This window comes from Tamandua tetradactyla, chromosome 12, assembly GCF_023851605.1.
Source record: "Tamandua tetradactyla isolate mTamTet1 chromosome 12, mTamTet1.pri, whole genome shotgun sequence".
Classification (NCBI taxonomy): domain Eukaryota; kingdom Metazoa; phylum Chordata; class Mammalia; order Pilosa; family Myrmecophagidae; genus Tamandua; species Tamandua tetradactyla.
In genome coordinates, this window is record NC_135338.1 from 70675753 (window position 1) to 70695383 (window position 19631).

The following is a 19631-nucleotide window of genomic DNA, read 5'->3' on the forward strand; positions in this document are numbered from 1 at the left end:
TCTCTCTTTCCTTCTTCTCTGCCAAGGGACTGCTGAGGTCCCCCTCACCTCCTCTTATGATCTAGTCTACACCAGTTTGCATCTATAATTAAAAATAGAAATTTCACTGCTTTGACCTTAAGAACAGTGGGCCCAAATTTCTGAATGCAATATTGTTTTAATAAATTCACATTTAAGTCTGGGGTCTTTTGCTAGATGGCATGGATAGTGATCCTCATGCTATGAACACTCACTTCAGACTATGAAAATTATACCAAAAGTACTTTGATTTAGTGCACCCATGATTGTGCTCATAAGGTCAGAGAAACCTAGATGGCTTTACAAACTTGATAGAATTTAGGAAAGCTGAATCCTTTCTCCAACATAGGAATCGCTACTTACCAACTTCAGGGACACAGTCCTGAGGGTTACAAGATTCTCGCTCTTCTGGTTTCAACTGAGGGTCACAGAGATTACTCAGAGTCATGTTATCTGCTAGACATCGCACTTCCCGGACCCGGAAGCCCCCCTGGCAGCTCTTGGAGCACTGCAGGAAGACAAAGAGAGAAAATTAGGCTTCCTGGCAGCCCCTTAGCTCGGGACACTGGAGGAGGTAGACAGGTAGATTCTAGAAAATTTCAAACATCTCCAAAAGGAGACGAACTATTACAATAAATCCCCATAAACCTATTATCTTGCTTCAACATATCAAATCATGAGCAATTATGTCTCATCTATATCCTACCCACTTCTATTCTTTGCATTATTTTTAAGTGAATCTAGATATTCTATCACTTCTTCCATTATATTTTCATTTGTATATGTAAAAGATAAGGACTCAAAATAGTTACAATGCATTATTCCTGAAAATTAACAATAGTTCCTTATGATCTTAGATATGTATTCAATGTTCCTAGTTCCAATTGTCTCATGAATCTCATTGATATATATACTTCTGGAGCATTTAAAACAATCAGGATCAATACATTACAAATGACTGATATGCCCGTTAAGACTCTTAATTCATAGGTTCCCCTTCCATGGACTTTTCTCCCCCTGGTACATTATTTGTTAAGGAATTCAATCATTTGTCCTACAGGGTTTCCCATAGTCTGCTTCTTGCTGCCTGTATCCTCATGATATATTTTAATATGTTCTTCTGTCTTCTGTATATTCTGTAAATGGAAACTGGATCTAGAGAGGTCTGGACAGATGCAGGCTCCCCCGCCCCAGCGAAACTACTTCCCAGATGGTATGTGTTAAGTCTCTCTTCTGGGGATGTCAGCAGTCACTGATGTGCAATGCCTGGGCTCACTAGTTCATTTGGAGTTGAAAAATGGCTATATTAATTCCTATCATTTCTTTTCCCTTTATTAGCTGGAAACTTCTGGTATATAACTTTTCCCCTTCCCACATTTATTGTTTGGCTACATAGTGGTATACTTTGTTTATGAAAAAAAGGGTAAGTTTATGATTCTTTTCCTTTATTTATCAGTTTTTGAAATAATGTTTGTTTCCTAATGTCCTCCAATGGTAACAAATAAAGTTTGTTTTTTTTTAATATTATAAAATGATATCCTTTTCAGTATAAATTGATATTTGATGTACTCCCATCTATGGTAATTATTTTCCGTACTGTTGCTCAAATTGTTATTGGCTAGTGAGAGCCTTTAAAAGTTGGCTAGTGCATCCTTTCGACATGATTTCACTTGTTTTTGATAACTAGTTGGCTATTTGACATGAAAAGACAGTTCCATAGAACTTATACATGTACTGCCCCAGACCTGGAATCAGCCATTTCTCTAAGAATCCTTGGTTCTGTTTAGTGTATAATGGTGAGTCAAGACCACACCTAATTGACAGATGTGCCCTTTGCTACTGGGTTGGTTATTGTTTCTAGGGTCTTTCAAGGGATGGAACTAGTAAATAAATTTTTAAAAAGATAAATTACTCCATGAGTTCATACTGATAACTTCCAACTCAAATTCAGGACCACATGGTTTTTACCTAAGTTTCTATCTTTTAGTTATCACCTTTTTCTTGGACTAGAATCCTAGTTTTCAATGATATTGGGGATAAGACAAATTTATTATCACATAATTACTCATTTACTTAATCACACAGGCATCTCAAAAATAACAATAAAACACTATCACTGAAAATATGATTACTGCAAACAGCAAGTATTTTTTCTGCAATCCTTTTTGTCCTTGGAGATGGACAAATTACTGTGTTTTAAAGCTACTTGCAATAGAGCTAATGCCACCAACTGGATACATATTTAGGTTAATTTGTTTTACTGATTTTCAGTTTTGAGGAAATGCTTTTTAAAGAAATTTTAATATTGTCATAATTATTAAAATATGTTTACTTAGCTCCAAACTCAAATTAATAAAACAAGGCATATTCAAAGAATTCTAGCTTCCATCATTGTCTCCTCCACGCTGCTACTATAGTTGTTTCAGATGATTTATTTTTTAAATTTACATGAGCAAAATTCACTCTTTGTGGTGTTCAGTTCCATGAGTTTTGACAAATGCAGAGTCACGCATTTCCCACCAGGAACAAGTCACATAAAGCAATTTCATCACACCAAAAAATTCCCTTGATTGCCCTGTGCAGTCCAATCCTTTCTCCCCAACCTCCCACTGTAATAACTTCAGTATTTTCTGGCAATCACTGATCTGTTCTCTGTCCCTAAATTGCTTTTTCCCAAATATTATATAATTGGAACCACACAGTAATGCAGCTTTTTAGGTCTGGCATCTCTCAACATTAGCAACATGCATTTGATATTCATTTATGTTGTTCCAAGTATTTATTTTTGTTGTTGAGTTGTTTTCCATCATATGGATGCAGCACAGTTTGTTTATCCATTTACCTGTTTATTCATTTATATTTTATTTGTTTCTAGTTTTTGGTAATCATGAATTAAGTTGCCATAAACATTTCTGCAGTGATATCTGTATGAACAAAATTTTTGGTCCTTTTGAATAAGTAGCTAAGAGTTGAACTGCTAGGTCATATAATAAATACATGTTTAACTTTATAAGAAACTGTAAGATGGTTTTATGTAGTGGCTGTATCATTTTACTTTCCCAGTAGCAATTTATAAGACTTCCAGTTGCTCCTCATTTTCACCAGTACTTGGAATGGTCATTTTTATTTATTTTAGCCATTCAAATAGATGTGCGGTAGTGTCTAATTGTGGTTTCAATTTGTATTTTTATCGTGATTTATATTGAGCCTCTTTTCCTGTGTTTATTTGCCACTCATATATCTTCTCTAGGGGTGTCTATTCAAATTGTTTGGCTGTTTTTTTTATTGGATTGTTTGTTTTCTTATGCTGAGTTTTATGAAGCTGTTATATATTCTGGTTATAAACCTTTTGTCAGATATGTGATTTGCAAATTTTTTTTCCCAGTTTATGGCTTGTTCTTTCATTCTCTTAATAGCATCTTTTGCAGAACAGGAGGTTTCAAAGTTTATTAACTGAAAATTAAATAACAAAATGATGAGGTCTAATTTATCATTTATCTTTTATGGATGAAGCTTTAGATGTTACATCTAAGAAATATTTGACTTACCTAAAGGTCCCAAATATTTTCTCCTTCAGAAATTTAATGGTCTTATGTTTTACATTTTGGCTTATGATTCATTTTGAATTTAATTTTTATATAAGCAACGAATAACCCAAGTAAAAATAAGCACTTAACAGATGCTCAACATAATTAGTTATAAGGGAAATGCAAATTAAAACCACAATGTGAATTCACAACATACCTATCAGAAGTATAAAAAAAAAGAAACCCTCCAAAAAAAAAAAAAAAGAAAAAAGACCCTGACAATACCAAGTGTTGGTGTGGATAAGGAGAAAATGGAACTCTTACACTTTGCTGGTGGGAATGCAAAATATGCATATCCACTGTGAAAACACTTGCAGTTTTTTATAAAGTTATACATAAACTGCCCATATGGCCCAGCAATCTGTCTCTTGGGTATTTAACCTGGAGAAATAAACTTACGATGGTATAAAAACCTGTATGTGAATGTCTACAATAGTATTATTCATAATCACTCTAAATGGAACAAACCAAATATCCTTCAACGAGCGAATAGATAAACAAACCATTGTATATCCACACAATGGAATAACACTCAGCAATTTAAAGGAATAGACTATATATAGACTATAATATAGATAATAGACTATGCAACAGCATGGATAAATCGCAAATGCATTATGCAAAGAGAATTTAAGTCTCAAAAGGTTACTTATATACAATATTAGTCAAGTTATATGATATTCCTTAAAAGAATAAGCCAAAAATACAGGAACAGAGGACAGATGGATACATGCCTATATATATTATAAATATTCATATTTGAATTTCCCTTTCTAAGATAAAGAAAAGTCTGCTACACTCAGATAAAGAAGAGCATGCTTTTCTCCATATGCTTTTTTCACTAAACAGTATGTTCTGGAGATCTGCTATGTAGGTGAAGTCCTTATTCTTTTCTAAAACTGCACAACAGTCCATTGGCTATATGCACAATATTAACTAGGTTTCTACTGATGGGCATTTGGGGTATTTCTGATCTTTTGATGTAACAAATAATACTTTAATAAATAATCTTGTAGATCGCCTGCCATGCCAGAGACCCAGGTTCGATTCCCAGATTCCCAGAGCCTGCCCATGCCAAACAAATAAAAATACAAACAATGAACAAACAAACTTCTGGAGGCATATCTAAGGGATAAAGTACCATAAGTTGGACTGTTAAGTCAAAGGGTAATGCCAAATTCCCTTGCATGGGATTTGTGCTATTTTGCACTTCCACTAGCAATACCTGTGACAGCCAGCTTCCACAGAGCCTCACCAGGAGGACAGGCATAGTATTTAAGAAGATGACATCATCAATTTTTAAAGACCCCCATTCAAACCAACCCAAACTAAGAAATGAATGGCAAACATTGACCCATGTAAAGTTATTTAAAGCCGCTGTGCCTGAAGCTAACAGAAGTATGCTGAAGATGAAGAGCAGGTTATGATTACAGGATATTTTGGTGGATTATTTTAAATGCTAACTTTTACTTCTTAAGTTAACAGAAGTCTACCAACACCTGTAAGTAAAGAGAAGTCTTATTAAGAAATTTTACCCTGTTAATAATATTTATTCATGAATGGTAGGATTATTCATGACTTTAAATTTTTTCTCTGTCCTTTTGTAACAACAACAACAACAATACATCTTTAAAAATCTGCATTAAATCTTGAATCTTTGCATCTAAGAGCTTTCTAAAAGAACTCCTTGGTCTGCAAGAAAACCCACAGTACACCAGTGACCCCAGTACATCAGGGATCATACCTTCTCCTTGCTATTCTCTGCCATTTAAGCCCTAGTTCCAAGAGAGAGAAAAACATAAGAAAAGCACCAAGTCTTCCAGAGCTTGATCCAGAACCTTCTTCTGGAGACTTTTACTATTGTTCTATAACAGAGTTGGCAAACTATGGCCCAAGGGTGTAATCCAGCCTGTTGCATGTTTTTGTAAATAAAGTTTTATTGGAACACAGCCATGCTCATTTGCTTATGAACTGTCTGTGGCTGCTGTAGTGCTATAGTGGCAGAGTTGAATAGCTGCAACAGAGACCACACAGCCTGTGAAGCTTAATATTTGCTATCTGGTCCTCTCCAGAAAAAGTCTGCTAACCCCTTATTGATAACAACAAAGACCATAGCAAATAACAAATAGACAAGGCTCCTATTTAGTTTAGTAGAACTTGTATGACTATCATCTTTTGTATCAGTGACCTTAAATAACAAGGCGGATGCCAAAAGTCCACTAACAAGGCACATGAGACTCAATAACTAGGGACTGAGAAATCAAGGACTGAAAAACAGACTCTTCGGGTGCTTCTGGAGTTTACCTCCTTTGACTTAGCTTGGGGAGTTTGGCTCTTTCTAGATTCTTCAAACCAGATGGAAAAAGAAAATAGCGATCTGTTCTTGCATTCTCCGAAGCATTGGCCAACATCAAAATAATCAAATTCCATCTCTCAGAAGCTGAGTAACCTTTCAAATCCAACACCTCCTTTGTTTCCATCTGCTTCTGAGATGTGGTTTGCCACATTACCAAATAAATGGGTTTCAGCACTGGAGCAGACGTTCACTGTTTGGAACAGAATTCTCAGCTTTTATTCATATATTTTATAAGCAAAATTCCATTTTATCATCTGCAAATGACTCTTCGAGGGCTCTGGTCTCCATTCTGGACTACTGACAGCCTTAGCTTGAACAAAGCAGAATGACATCTCTGTCCCCTAGCCAAATCTACTCAAAGGCTTGCTGTCCTGAGTGGATTTCTATTTTAGGAAGTTTCTTGAAAATAATCTTTTCTTTTTTAAAAAAATAGATATGACTTTTCTCACTATTTATACCCTTTCCCATTTCATTCCTTAATTACCTATTTCTCTATTTACCAATCTAATTATCTCTATGTATTCATTCACACACAAGCCCTTGCCCTTACAAAAATAGAGAATGCTCAGATGGGGAACACGAGATAGAAAAATAAAATAGAAAATAACAGTAGGAAGAATCAAGTGAAGCTGGTATACACTGGTATACTCTCTTTTAGAGATGGATCACAATTTTGGTTCTGACTTTCCTAGCAGCCAATTCAAAGAATAAAACAGGATCAAGGAGGTACAAGAAGGATAGTTTAGTGGTAGAATTCTTGCATGCCATGCAGGAGACCCAGTTTTGATTTCTAGCCCATGCATTTCCTCCCCACCCCGCCCTCCTCCCAAAATTCAACAAATGGTACTGCAATAACAGGATAGTCATATGGAAAAATAATGAAATCTGATCTCCACCATATGGCATACACAAAGAACAGGATCAATTCCATAAGTTACAATCCATAATGCCTCTAGGATTTTAAAAAAATATGTAAAATATTTAGGTGTATATGTACATGCAAATGTATGCACACAGTATATAGATACTGGCTTTGAGGCCTCACAGAATTCCTCCAGTGAGTTTTATAAAGAGGTCATTGCATGATATAGTATTTAAACAGCATCCTTGAGTCCCTTCAGTCATCAATCATCTTTGCTGGCTTTAATAAAAAAAGTCCAAGGACACCTACATCCAACTCACCAAGGAGCTTGTTAAAATGCAAATTCCTTGACCAGGGTGGGCACATAATCCATCTATTTAAATAACATTCCCAGTTGATTTTCATGCATTTTGAAGTAGGAGAATCGCTGCTTCATGGCCTCTACAATTTAGAAATCAAGACCATCCAAGCCTCAGGCACCTGCCACCAAGCAGACTGAGTCTTGGACACTAGCTGCTGAACTCAGACAGCGACTAGTATAGATTGCTGTAGGGAATCTACCCCATGGCTGAGCCCAGTGCCTGGCACATAGTAGGTGCCTTAGAGGAGTCTACAGGAGGAAAGCAGAGGAATGATATACTAATATAATCTCTCTCAAGAGCACCAAGACTCACCATGCTCCATTCTGTATTAAACCATTTGGCCCCACAAGGCTTGAGGTGACAGGATTGCTGGTTGGGTGGTCTCTCCAAGAAGGAACACTCATAGGCGTCCAGAACTTCAAAGGTATCTGCATTCTTCCTAACACAAATCACCTCCCTCTGCTGTGTTCCGCTCCCACATTCGATGGAACACTGGAGAAAGCAACAGAGAAAGATGGGCATCAGATGATGGAGAGGGGACAAGAAAGATCAAGGGATCTTTATGAGTCATCATAGAGCAATCATCAGTTCAGTGAGGAAGAACTTAAGGGAATCTGGAGCAGAAGTTACACATGCATATTGCTTTCCTAACAGTTCTCTCTCTGGCATTGAGGGTGGGTACACTGGGTTGCCATAGCTTGAGGATGCTGGTCACTGTGATCATTGTACCAAGGATGGAATGATTTCTCTTGGTCTTCCCTATAGGAACATACCAGCCAGTTTGTTTCTGAGCAGTAGACTCTGACACCTGTCACTGTAAAATAATGAACTGATATGCTGGTTATTTGCTGGGCTCTCAGGGAGTGGTTACTGTGAATGGTTCAGTTTTCAGGAACATGCTCACCTCTGGGTAGGGGACTCAATTAGAATTCTTTGCACAGGCAAAGCTGAGAGGAAGATGCCTCTAAGGTAAAGACTTGCCCCCACCTCCCAACAGGGAAGCATTTGTTCAAACAGCCCAATCCCTGGGTTTCCAATGTGGTGCTGAAGCTCACAGAGGTTCAGACCACAGTGAAGCCAGGGAGACCATTACATGTGTAACTGATTGCCAATAAATTTTCCTATTTAATATATATTACTTTGCAGTTTTTTAATGTTTACTCTCAATATATGTATTTAAAACTTTTTATTGCAGTAACTTATATCAACTCATTTTCTCATTTAATGACTTTCAAGTATACAGTTAAGTGTTATTAATTACACTCAGGATAACGTGCTATGAACATGAACATCTATCAAGATTTTTCATCACCTCAAACAGAATCTCTGTACCCATTAAGCAATAACTTCCCATTTTTCTCCCTCCCCAGCCCCTGGTACCCTATTTTTATGAGTTTGCTTATTCTGGGTATGTAACACAAGCAAGATCATACAATAATTGTCTTTTGTGTCTGGCTTATTCCACTCAACATGATGTTTTCAAAGTTCATACATGTTGTCACATGTGTCAGAATGTCATTCTTTCTATGGCTGAATAGTATTCCATTGTGTCTACATACCGCATTTTGTTTATCCCTTCATCTGTTGACAGACACTTAGGTTGCTTCTCCCTTTTGGTTACCGTGAATAATGCTGCTATGAGCAATTGTGTACAAATACTGTTTGAGTCCCTGTGTTCAGTTCTTTTGGATATTATGCCAGTTTTTAAGAAAAGCCATGCTTTAATCCTGATCCAATCTTGTGGGAGCAGCCTTTTCTTCTAATACTGATGCAAATTCTGTAGGTTGGAAACTTTCGATTAGATTATCTCCTTGGAGATGGGATATACCCAATTGGGGGTGTAATCTTTTGATTAGATGGAGATGTGACTCACCCATTCCAGGTGGGTCTTGATTAGTTTACTGGAATCTTTTAAAAGAGGAGACATTTTGGAGAGAGACAGAAACAACAGAAGCCTCAGAGCCAACAGAAACTTCACGGCAGAACAGGTGTGGAGAACAGAGACTTGGATGTTTGGAGATGGTTGGAGCGTCAGTAGACATTGCCATGAGATGTTAACCAAGCCAGAATCTGGAGAGAGCCAAGGGAATCCAAGAGATGAAAGCCAGCCCTGGAGAATTTAAGTGAGAACCCCCCACAGGAACAGAGGCTGAAAGCAGTGGAGTCTAGGAGCCAAGAGACCAGCAGATGCCAGCCACATGACTACCCAGCTGACAGAGGTGTTCCCTAATCCATCGACTTCTCTTGAGTGAAGGTAACCTCTTGTTGGTGTCTTAGTTTGGTAAATTTCTCTTTATAAATGCCATTCCATTTCTGGTATATTGCATTCTAGCAGCTTTCAAACTAATACAGATTTATACAAAGAAGTAGGATTGTCAATTGCCAATCATATGGTAATCTAATATTAGACTTTCTGAGGAACCACTAAACTTATTTCTACAGTGGCTGCACCATTTTACATTCCCACCAACAACGTATAAGTGTTCCAATTTCTTTGCATACTTGCCAACAGTTGTAATTTTTCATTAAAAAAATAATAGACATTTTAGTGGGTGTGACATGGGTATCTCATTGTTCAGATTTGCATTTCCTTGATGACTAATGATGTCATCATTCATGTGCTTATTGACCATTTGGATGCCTTCTTTGGAGAAATATATATTCAAGTCCTTGGCCCTTTTTTTTTTTTTTTTTTTTTTTTTACATGGGCAGGTTCTGGGAGTTGAATTCGGGTCTCTGGCATGGCAGGCGAGAATGCTGCCATTGAGCCACCATTGCACTGCCCCTTGGCTCATTTTTATATTGGGTTGCTGTCTTTTTATTGATGAATTATAGGAATTGTTTATATATTAATGTAGATAATAAACCTTATTAGTTATATAGTTTTCAAATATTTTCTCCCATTCTGTAGGTTTTTTCCACCCTCTTAATAATGTCCTTTGATGTACAAAAGTTTTTAATTTTAAGTCAATTTTTAAAAATCTGTTTTTCTTTTACTGTCTGTGCTTTTGGGTCATATCTAAGAAATCATTACTAAATTTAAGGTTATGAAGATTTCTCCCTTTGTTTTCTTGTAAGAGTTTTATGGCTTTAGCCCTTACATTTAGGCCCTTGATCCATTTTGAGTTGATTTTTGCTTATGGCAAGCTGTAGAGGATCCAACTGCATTCTTTTACATGTGGATATCCAGTTTTCTCAGTAACATTTGTTGAAGAGACCATTCTTTCACCAATTAATGTACTTGGCAGCATTGTTAAAAATCAGTTGGCCATAGATACGTGGGTTCAGTCAAGCCTCAATACTTTTCCATTGGTCTATATGTCTATCTTTATGCCAGCACCACACTGTTTGATTACTGTGGCTTTGTAGTAAGTTTTGAAATTGGCAAGTTGAGACCTTCCACTTTGTTCTTCTTTTTCAGTATTGATTTGGCTATTTGGGGCCCCTTGTGATTCCATATAAACTTGAGGATCAGCTTTTATAATTCTGCAAAAAAGACTGCTGGGACTTTGATAGGAATTGCCTTGAATCTATAAGTAGCTATGGTTAGTATTAACATCTTAACAATATAAAGTTTTCATATTCATGAACATAGAATGTCTTGCCATTTATTTAGGGCTCTAATTTCTGTTGGCAGTGTCTCCTAGTTTTCAAGTGTACAAATCCTTCGCCTCCTTGGTTAAATTTATTCCTTGGTATTCTATTCTTTTAGATGCTATTGTGAATCGAATTTTTTTTAAATTTCAATTTTGGTTTGTTCTTTTCTGGTATATGAAAATACCACTGGTTATTATACATGAAGTTTGTAGACTGCAACTTTGCTGAATTTGTTTATTAGCACTATTAGTCCTCTTATGGGATTCTATGGAATTTTCAATATAAAAGAACAAATAGAGACAGTTTTACTTCTTCTACAGTTTGGATGCCTTTCATTTATTTTTCTTACCTTATTGTTGTGGCCATAATTTCCAGTACAATATTGAATTGCAGTGGTGAAAGCAGAGATCCTTGTCTTGTTCCTGAGCTCAGGAAGAAGGTTTCCAGTCTTTCTGCAGTTAGTATGACTGGCTGTTTCTTTCTCCATATGTGCCCTTTATCATGTTGAGGAAGTTCCCTTCTATTCTTAGCTTTCTGAATGTTTTATCTTAAACTGGAGTTGGAGTTTGTCAAATTTCTTTTCTGCATCAACTGAGCTGATCATGTGATATTTCTCTTCATTCTATTAATGTGGTATATTGCATTGATTGATTTTCTTATACTGAACCACCCTTATATTCTTGGGATAAATTCCACTTGGTCATAACGTATGATTTTAATATGCTGTTGGATTAAACATGCTATTATTTTGTTGAGAATTTCTGTATCTATATGCATAAGGGAAACTGATCTGTAATTTTCTTTTCTTGTGAGTGTTATCTGGCGTTGGATCTATGATAGCCATAGAATGAGTTAGGAATAATTTTCTTTTCTTCAATTTTTTGGAAGAATTTGAGAAGGATTGGTGTTCATTCTTCTTAGTTTAGTAGAATTCATCAGGGAAGCCCTGGTCCTTGACTTTTCTTTGTTGGGAAGTTTTTTCTTTAATTTTTTTATTTTTAAATAATTTTAAACTTACAGAACAGTTACAAAAATAATGCAAACCCCATACCTCGAGTTCCAGTATATCCCAGAGCTCCAGATCCAATGATTTTGCCATATTACCATACCATTCTGTCTATCCACCTCTTTGCCTATCCATCCATCTGCTTATATATCTGACTGCCTATCTATTTTTTGACCATTGAGAGCAGGTTGCACACATGATACTCCTTGAACACATAATACTTTCATGCATATTTCCTAAGAACCAAGAATATTCACTAACCACCTTAAATGCAATTATCAGATTCAATAAATTTAACATGAATATAATGCTTACAGCCTATAGTCCAGCTTTTCTTATATCCCAATAATATCCTTTTGAGTCCTTTCTTCTCCAAACTTGGATCCCATCCAGCATCAGGTATTGCACTTAATTGTCATTGTTTCTTTCATTGCTCTTTCTTCTTCTTTTTTTTTTAACTTGTGAAAACCTATAGAAAACATAATCCCTCCAATCCTAACCCTTTCCAAGCATACCATTCAGTGGGATTAATCACAGTCATGACATTGTAGTATCCTCACACCATCTAATACTAGAACTTTCCCTTCACCCTGAACAGAAATCCTGTACCCAATATGCATTAACTCCTATTCTCCCTGCTCCCACCACTGTTAACCTTTACTCTACTTTGTATCTGTGAGTTTGCATATTCTCTGAGATTTTCTTTGTGGTTACAATGGGGCTTAAATTGAACATCCTACAAGTACAAGAATCTAGTTTTTACCTAATACCAACTTAACTTCCATAGCATATAAAAGTCATGTTTCTTTACTTCTCCATCAGCCTATCTTTATATGACAAATTATATATTTACACATTTAAGTCCAAAACCGTTGATTTATCATCCATTTTATGCATTTGCCTTTTAGATCCTATAGGAAGTAAAAAGTGAAAGAGTAAACAAAAAATACATTAATACTGGTTTGTTATTTTTACCAATAATCTTTATTTTTTCATGCAACTTTAATCTATTGTAGTTTCCTTTAACCTTAAGAAGTCTCTTCAGAATTTCTTGTAGACTAGGCTAGTGGTGACCAACTTCCTAAGCTTTTGTTTATCTTGGAACGTTTTAATTCTCTCTCAAATTTGAAAGACAGTTTTGCTGGATATAGAATTCTGGGCTGACATTTTTTTTCCTTTCAGCATGTTACATATGTCATCCTACTGTCTTCTCACCACCATGGTTTCTGGTGAGAAATTGACACTTGATCTTATTGAGGCTCTCTTATATGTGACATGTTACTTGTCTCTTTCAGTTTTCAGACTTCTCTCTTTTATGTTTGGCATTCAGTAGTTTGATTATAGTCATGGTGTGTGACTGTCTGGGATTATCCTGTGTGGAGTTCGTGGTGCTCCTTGGATGTGTATATTCATGTCTTTCATTAAATTTGGAATTTCTGTCATTATTTCTTTGAACATTCTTTCTGCCCCAATTTTTTCTTTTTTCTCCAGGAACTCCACAATATATACATTGGTATGCTTCACGTTGTCCCAAAGATCCCTAATGCTCTGCTCACTTTTTCATTTTTGCTCTTCAGACTGAACATTATTTCAATTACCTTAATTTCTGCTTGTACAATTCCACTGTTGAACGTTTTTAGTCTATTTTTAAATTTCTGTTACTGTGTTTCTCATCCCTAGGATTTGCTTGGTTCCTTTTTAAAATCTCTAATTCCTCCCTTTATTCATGCATTGTCTTTCTGATTTTCTTTAGTTCTATGTCCATGTTCTCCCTTAGCTCATTGAACTTTTTTTAGGAGAGTTAACTTAATTTCTTTGAATAGATGTTCCAGTGTCTGTGCTTTCTGTTTTTTCTTCCCTTTATCAGAGAAGTTGTGGGTTTGCAGAACAATCATACATAAAATACAGGATCCCCATATACCACCCCACCAACAACAACTTTCATTGGTTTGGAACACTTGTTACAATTGATGATAGCACATTTTTATAATTGTACTATTAATTAAAATCCATAGTTTAACTTAGGGTTCACTATATAGTATAGGTCCATGGATTTTTAAAAAAATTTTATTCTGCTGCCATATATAATTATATTCAAATATATACTTCAGTGCCTAATTGCATTTTTAATGTTGTGCTACTATCACCACTATCCACTACCAGTACATTTACATCATTCCAAATAGGGACCCTGTATATTTTAACCTTTAAACTCCCATTCCCTATCTCCACCTCCCCTGTCCCTGGTAAACTATATTCTAGATGCTTATTCTAATTGTTTCAAATCAGTGAGATCATACAACATTTGCCCCTTTGTGTCTGCCTTATTTCGCTCAGTTATGTCATCTTCAAGGTTCATCCATGTTGTTGCATGTATCAGGACTTTGTTCCCTTTTATGGCTGAATGATAATCCATTGCATGTATATACCATATTTTATTTATCTATTCATTGGTTGATGGTCACTTGACCATATTTTAGCAATTTTGAATAATGCAGCTATGAACATCAGTGTGGAAATATCTGTTCATGTCCCTGATTTCAATTCTTTTGGGAATATATCTAGTTGTAGAATTGCCAGGTCATATGGTAGTTCTATAATTAGCTTTCTGAGGATCTGCCAAACTGCCTTCCAGAGTGGCTGCACCATTTTACATTGCCACCAGCAATGAATGAATGTCCTATTTCTTCCCATCCTCTCCAACATTTGTTATTTTCCATCTTCTTATTAGCAATCATTCTAATGGATGTGAAATGGTATCTCATTGTGGTTTTGATTTGCATTTTCCTGATGGCTAATGTTGAGCACCTTTTCCTGTGCTTTCAGGCCATTTGTATATTTTCTTTGGACAGATGTCAATTCAGGTATTTTGCCCATTTTTAAAATGGAGTTGTTTCTCTTTTTGTTAAGTTGAAAGATTTCTTTATATATACTGGATATTAATCCTTTATTGGATATAAGGTCTCCAAATATTTTTTCCCATTGTGTAGGTTGTCGTTGTACTTTCATGATAAAGTCTTTGAGGAACAAAAGTTTTTTTTATTTTGATTAGATCCCATGTATCTGGTTTTTCTTCTGTTGCTTGTTTTTGGGGGTAAAATCTAAGAAACCATCACCTAATACAAGGTCCTGAAGGTGTGTCCTTTCATTTACTTCTATGAGTTTGATAGTTCTAGCTCTTCTATTAAGGTCTTTGATCCATTTTTAGTTGATTTTTGTATAAGGTGTGAGGTAGAGGTTCTCCCCCCCCCCCTTTTTTTTTTGCAAATGGAGATACAGTTTTCGTAGCACCTTTTGTTGAAGAGTCTATTCTTTCCCAGTTGATTAGTCTTTGTCAGCTTGTCAAAAATCAGTTGGCCATAAATATTTGAAGGTTGATTTCAGAGCTCTCAGTTCTATTCCATTGGTTTTTACGTCTGTCCTTGTGCAATACCATATTGTTTTGATAACTGTGGCTTTGTAGTAAGCCTTAAGATTGGGAAATGTGAGACATTCAAATTCATTCTTTCTTTTCAAGATGACTTTTGCTATTTGGGGACTCTACCCTTCCAAATAAATTTGAAGACTGGCTTTTCCATTTATGCAAAGAAGGTTGTTCAAATTTTGATTGGGATGCAATTGAATCTATAAGTTGCTTTGGGTAGTACTGACATCTTATTGATATTAGTCTTTCAATCCATGAACACAGAATATACTTCCATTTATTTAGGTCTTCTTTAATTTATTTTAGCTATGTTTTTTAGTTTTCTATGTCAAGCCCTTTACATCCTTGGTTAGATTTACTCCTAGATATTTGATCCTGCTATTGTTAGAAGTTTTTTCTTGATTTCTGATTCTGATTGTTCATTACTTGTATATAGAAATACTACCAATTTTTGGATGTTGAAATTGTACCATGCCAACTTGGCTGACTTTGTTTATTAGCTCTAGGAGATTTACTATGGATTTTTCAGGATTTTCTGTATATAGCATCATACCATCTACAAATATGGAAAGTTTTAACTCTTTCTTTCCAATTTGGATGCTTTTTATTTCTTTTTCTTGCTTAATTACTCTGGCAAGCACTTAAGTCAGTGCTGAATAATAGTGGTGACAGTGGGCATCTTGTCTTGTTCCTTATTTCAGCCTTTCACTTTTAAGAAGGATGTTAGCTGGGGGCTTTGTATAAATGCACTTTATCATGTTGGGGAAGTTTCCTTAGATTCTTAGTGTTTATTAAGAAAGTCATATACCTTTTCTGTGTGACTCGAGATCATCATGTGTTTTTTCCCCTTCCATTTGGAACATTTGGTAAAATTCCCTGTGAGACCACCTGGTCATGGGATTTTCTTTTAGGAGACGTTTTTGATACTGCTTCAGTCTCTACTAGTAATTAGTTTGCTGAGATCTTCTCTTTCTTCTTGAGTCATCGTAGACAGTTTGTGTGTTTCTAAGAATTTGTTCATTTCATCTAGGTTATCTTATTTATTGGCATACAGTTGTTTATAGTATCTACTTCAGCATGTGCCCCTTTCACTTATGATTTTTGTTATTAGTATGCTCTTTTTTTTGTCACTCTGGCTAAAGGTTTCTTCATTTATTGATCTTTAAAAAAACAAATTTGGTTTTGTTGATTATTCTATTGTCTTTTGTTTTCTATTTATCTCTACTCTAATCTTTGTTATTTCCTTCCTTCTGCTTACTTTGGGTTTAGTTTGCTCTTCTTTTTCTAGTTCTTCCATTTTTGAGGTTATGTCTCTGATACGAAGTCTTTCTTCTTTTTTAATGTAAGCATTTAGAGCTATAACTTTCCATCTCAGAACTGCCTCACTACATTCTATAAGTTTTGTTATTTTGTATTTTCCTTTGCTTCAAGATATTTCCTAATTTTGCTTGTGATTTCCTCTTTAACCCATATGTTTATTTCCACATATTTGTGAATTTTCCATTTCTACCTCTGTCATTGTCATTGAATTCCAGCTTCATTTCATTGTGTTTGGAGAATATTCATTGTATGATTACAATTTTTTAAATGTATTGAGGCTTGTTTTGTAATCCACATTTGGTCTCTCTTGGAGAATGATCCATGTGCACTTGAGAAGAATGTTTTCTGTTTTCACTGGGTGCAGTGTTCTATATATGTGTGTTAGATATAGTTTGGTTTAGTGTTCATTCAGGTCCTACACTTTTTTATTGATCTTCTGAATAGGTGTTCTATCCATTACTGAGAATGGTATTTTAAATTATCCTACTGTCAACATAGAACCATCAATTTCCTGCTTCAAATCTGTCAGTATCTGCTTTTTATATTTTGCATCTCTGCTGTTAGGTGCATATACATTTATAATTGTTATATCTTCCTGTTGAATTGTACCCTTTATCAGGATGTATTGCCCATCTTTGTCCCTCATAACCATTTCTGACTTAAAGTCTATTTATCTGATATTAGTATAGCCACCCCAGTTCTCTTTTGGTGACTACTTGCATGGTATATTTTTTTCCATCTTTTAACCATCAACTTATGTGTGTCTTTGACTTTAAGGCAAGTCTCTTGCAGAAAGTACATAATTGGGTCACACTTATTTTAATCCATTCTGCCAATCTCTCCCTTTTCATGGGAGAGTTTATTTCATTTACATTTAAAGTCAGTACTGATAATACAGGTCTTTCTTCTTCCATTTTGCAAGTTAACCTCTGTGATCTTTATATGTCCCTCATTCTGTTAAAGCCTACTTTTAAATTTATTTTCTTTATGTGTTGTACCATACTGAGTGCCTTTTTACATCGATCTGGATATAATTTTCATCTGTTTTCCTTGTGGTTTCTGTAAGTTAAAATTTAACATCCAAAATATATAACAGTCATATTTGGTTTGATACCCACTTAACTTCAATGGCATGCACATATAGTTCTCCTGTACCCCTCTGTCCCCCAAGCATTTTTTTGTAGTGATTACCATTTATATCTTTGTACATTGTATTTCCAAAAACATTGATTCATCATTGCTTTATATGCATTTGCCTTTTAGCATCTGTAGAAAGCAAGCAATGGAGTTACATACAAAACAATAAAAGACAATAATACTGGCCTTTATGATTATTCGGATAGTTACCTTTCAGGTCTGTATTTGTTTATGCTGCTTCAAACCATTGCCCAGTGTTCTTTCATTTCAGTCTGAAGAACTTCTTTTAGCATTGCTTGTGGGGCAGGTGTAGAGGTAGTGTGTAGACTCTGTACTCCCTCAGCTTTTGTTTATCTGAGAATGTCTTAATGTCCCCTCTTTATTTATTTATTTACATGGGCAGGCACTGGGAATTGAACCCGGTCTCAGGCATGGCAGGCAAGAATTCTGCCACTGTGCCACTATCGCACTACATTGCCCCCTCATTTTTGAAAGAGATTCTCCTCATACCTAAAATTTTTGGCTGGAAGTTGTTTTTCTTCAGCACTTTAAGTATTTCAACCCACTGCTTTCTTGCCTCCATGGTTTCTGATGAGAAATTGGCACTCAAACTTACTGGGATTCCCTTTTATGTAACACGTTGCTTTTCTCTTGCAGCTTTCAGGACTCTCTCCTTATTTTTTTGTATTTGATAGTATAATCAATATATGATGTAATCAATATATATATATATATATATTCATGTTTGTTGTTCTCTGAACTTCTTGGATGTGTTGAATTTTGGATGTTCTGTACTGTCATTTCTTTGACTATTCCTTCTGCCCCTTTCTCTTTTCTTCTTCTGGGACACCCATAATGCACATATTGGTACATGTGATGGTGTCCCGTAACTCTCTTAGGCTGTTTTCACTTTTAATATTTCTTTTTTCTTTCTGCTCTTCAGCCAGACTCGTTTCAAGTGTTTTGTCTTCAAATTCACTCATTCTTTCTTCTGCCAGATCTACTCTGCTCCTGAAACCTCCCGGGTATTTTTCATTTCAGTTATTGTGGTCTTCAGCTCCAGTAGTTCTGTTTGGTTCCTTTTTAAAATTTCTATCTCTTTGCTAGACACTCATACAGTTCATTCACTTATTTTCCTGATATATCCTGTAGTTCTTTCTCTTCACTTTCCTTCATCTTCTTAAACATCATAATGTTTTAAATGCTTGTTCAGTATGTCCACATTCTCATCTTCTTCACTGGTGTTTTCTGCATGTTTATCCTTTCCTTTGGATGATCCATCATTTCCTGTTTCTTTGTCTTGTACTCTTATTGCACGCTGCACATTTCAATGTTATTGTACATTTTAATATTTAAACTGTAAACTCTGGGATTTACTCCCTGGGATGTTTATTTCCTGGTTTTGTAACCAGAGGGTGATAAGAGAGAGATTTTCTTGAGCTTCAATCCTACTCTCAGGAAGGTCTGTCCATGGTGAATAAAGTGTGCAGGATTTTCTCTTTCTGGGCCTCTGTCTTGTTCTAGGCTTTTGCGCATTAGTTGTTTTGGAGTTCCCCTATTTACAGGAATTTGGTTGACCCTCTGCTTCCCAGGAGACAGACTTGTCTCTTCCAAGTGTCTGAAGCTGGTAGGACTTTGTCCCAGACTGTCTGCCTCTATGGTTTTTTACACTCCTTTTGTTGTCTCATGCAACCTTTGCCTGGAGGGTAAAATCTGTGAGGAGGGTCACCCTGGGGAGGACCTTCTCAATTCAGTCATTCCAAGCTACACCAGGGCTAGGGACTCATGGAGGGGATGCAGACTTGCTTCAAAATGTCCTGTGGCGGGAGGAAGAGTTCCAAAACTTCTCTGACAGTTCCCCAAAGCTGGGCTTTCCTGTCTTGCCCAGCAGATGCAACCCTTCACCCAACTGTCCCCCAAAGATCTGAAGACACTCTGTGTCTTAAAATACTGCATCCTCCC

General features: G+C 35.9%; 1 protein-coding gene across 5 annotated transcripts in view; it reads right to left on the reverse strand.

Moving 5' to 3' along the window:
• Nucleotides 1-19631, reverse strand: part of THSD4 (thrombospondin type 1 domain containing 4) — a 691564-nt gene that overhangs the window by 25581 nt on the left and 646352 nt on the right. For all 5 annotated transcript variants that reach the window (XM_077123893.1, XM_077123894.1, XM_077123895.1 and 2 more), the window contains 2 exons: nt 7498-7677; nt 382-526 (listed from right to left, as the gene is read on the reverse strand). In XM_077123893.1, the coding sequence (XP_076980008.1) occupies nt 382-526; nt 7498-7677 (325 nt within the window). The remainder of the gene's footprint in view (nt 1-381; nt 527-7497; nt 7678-19631) is intronic.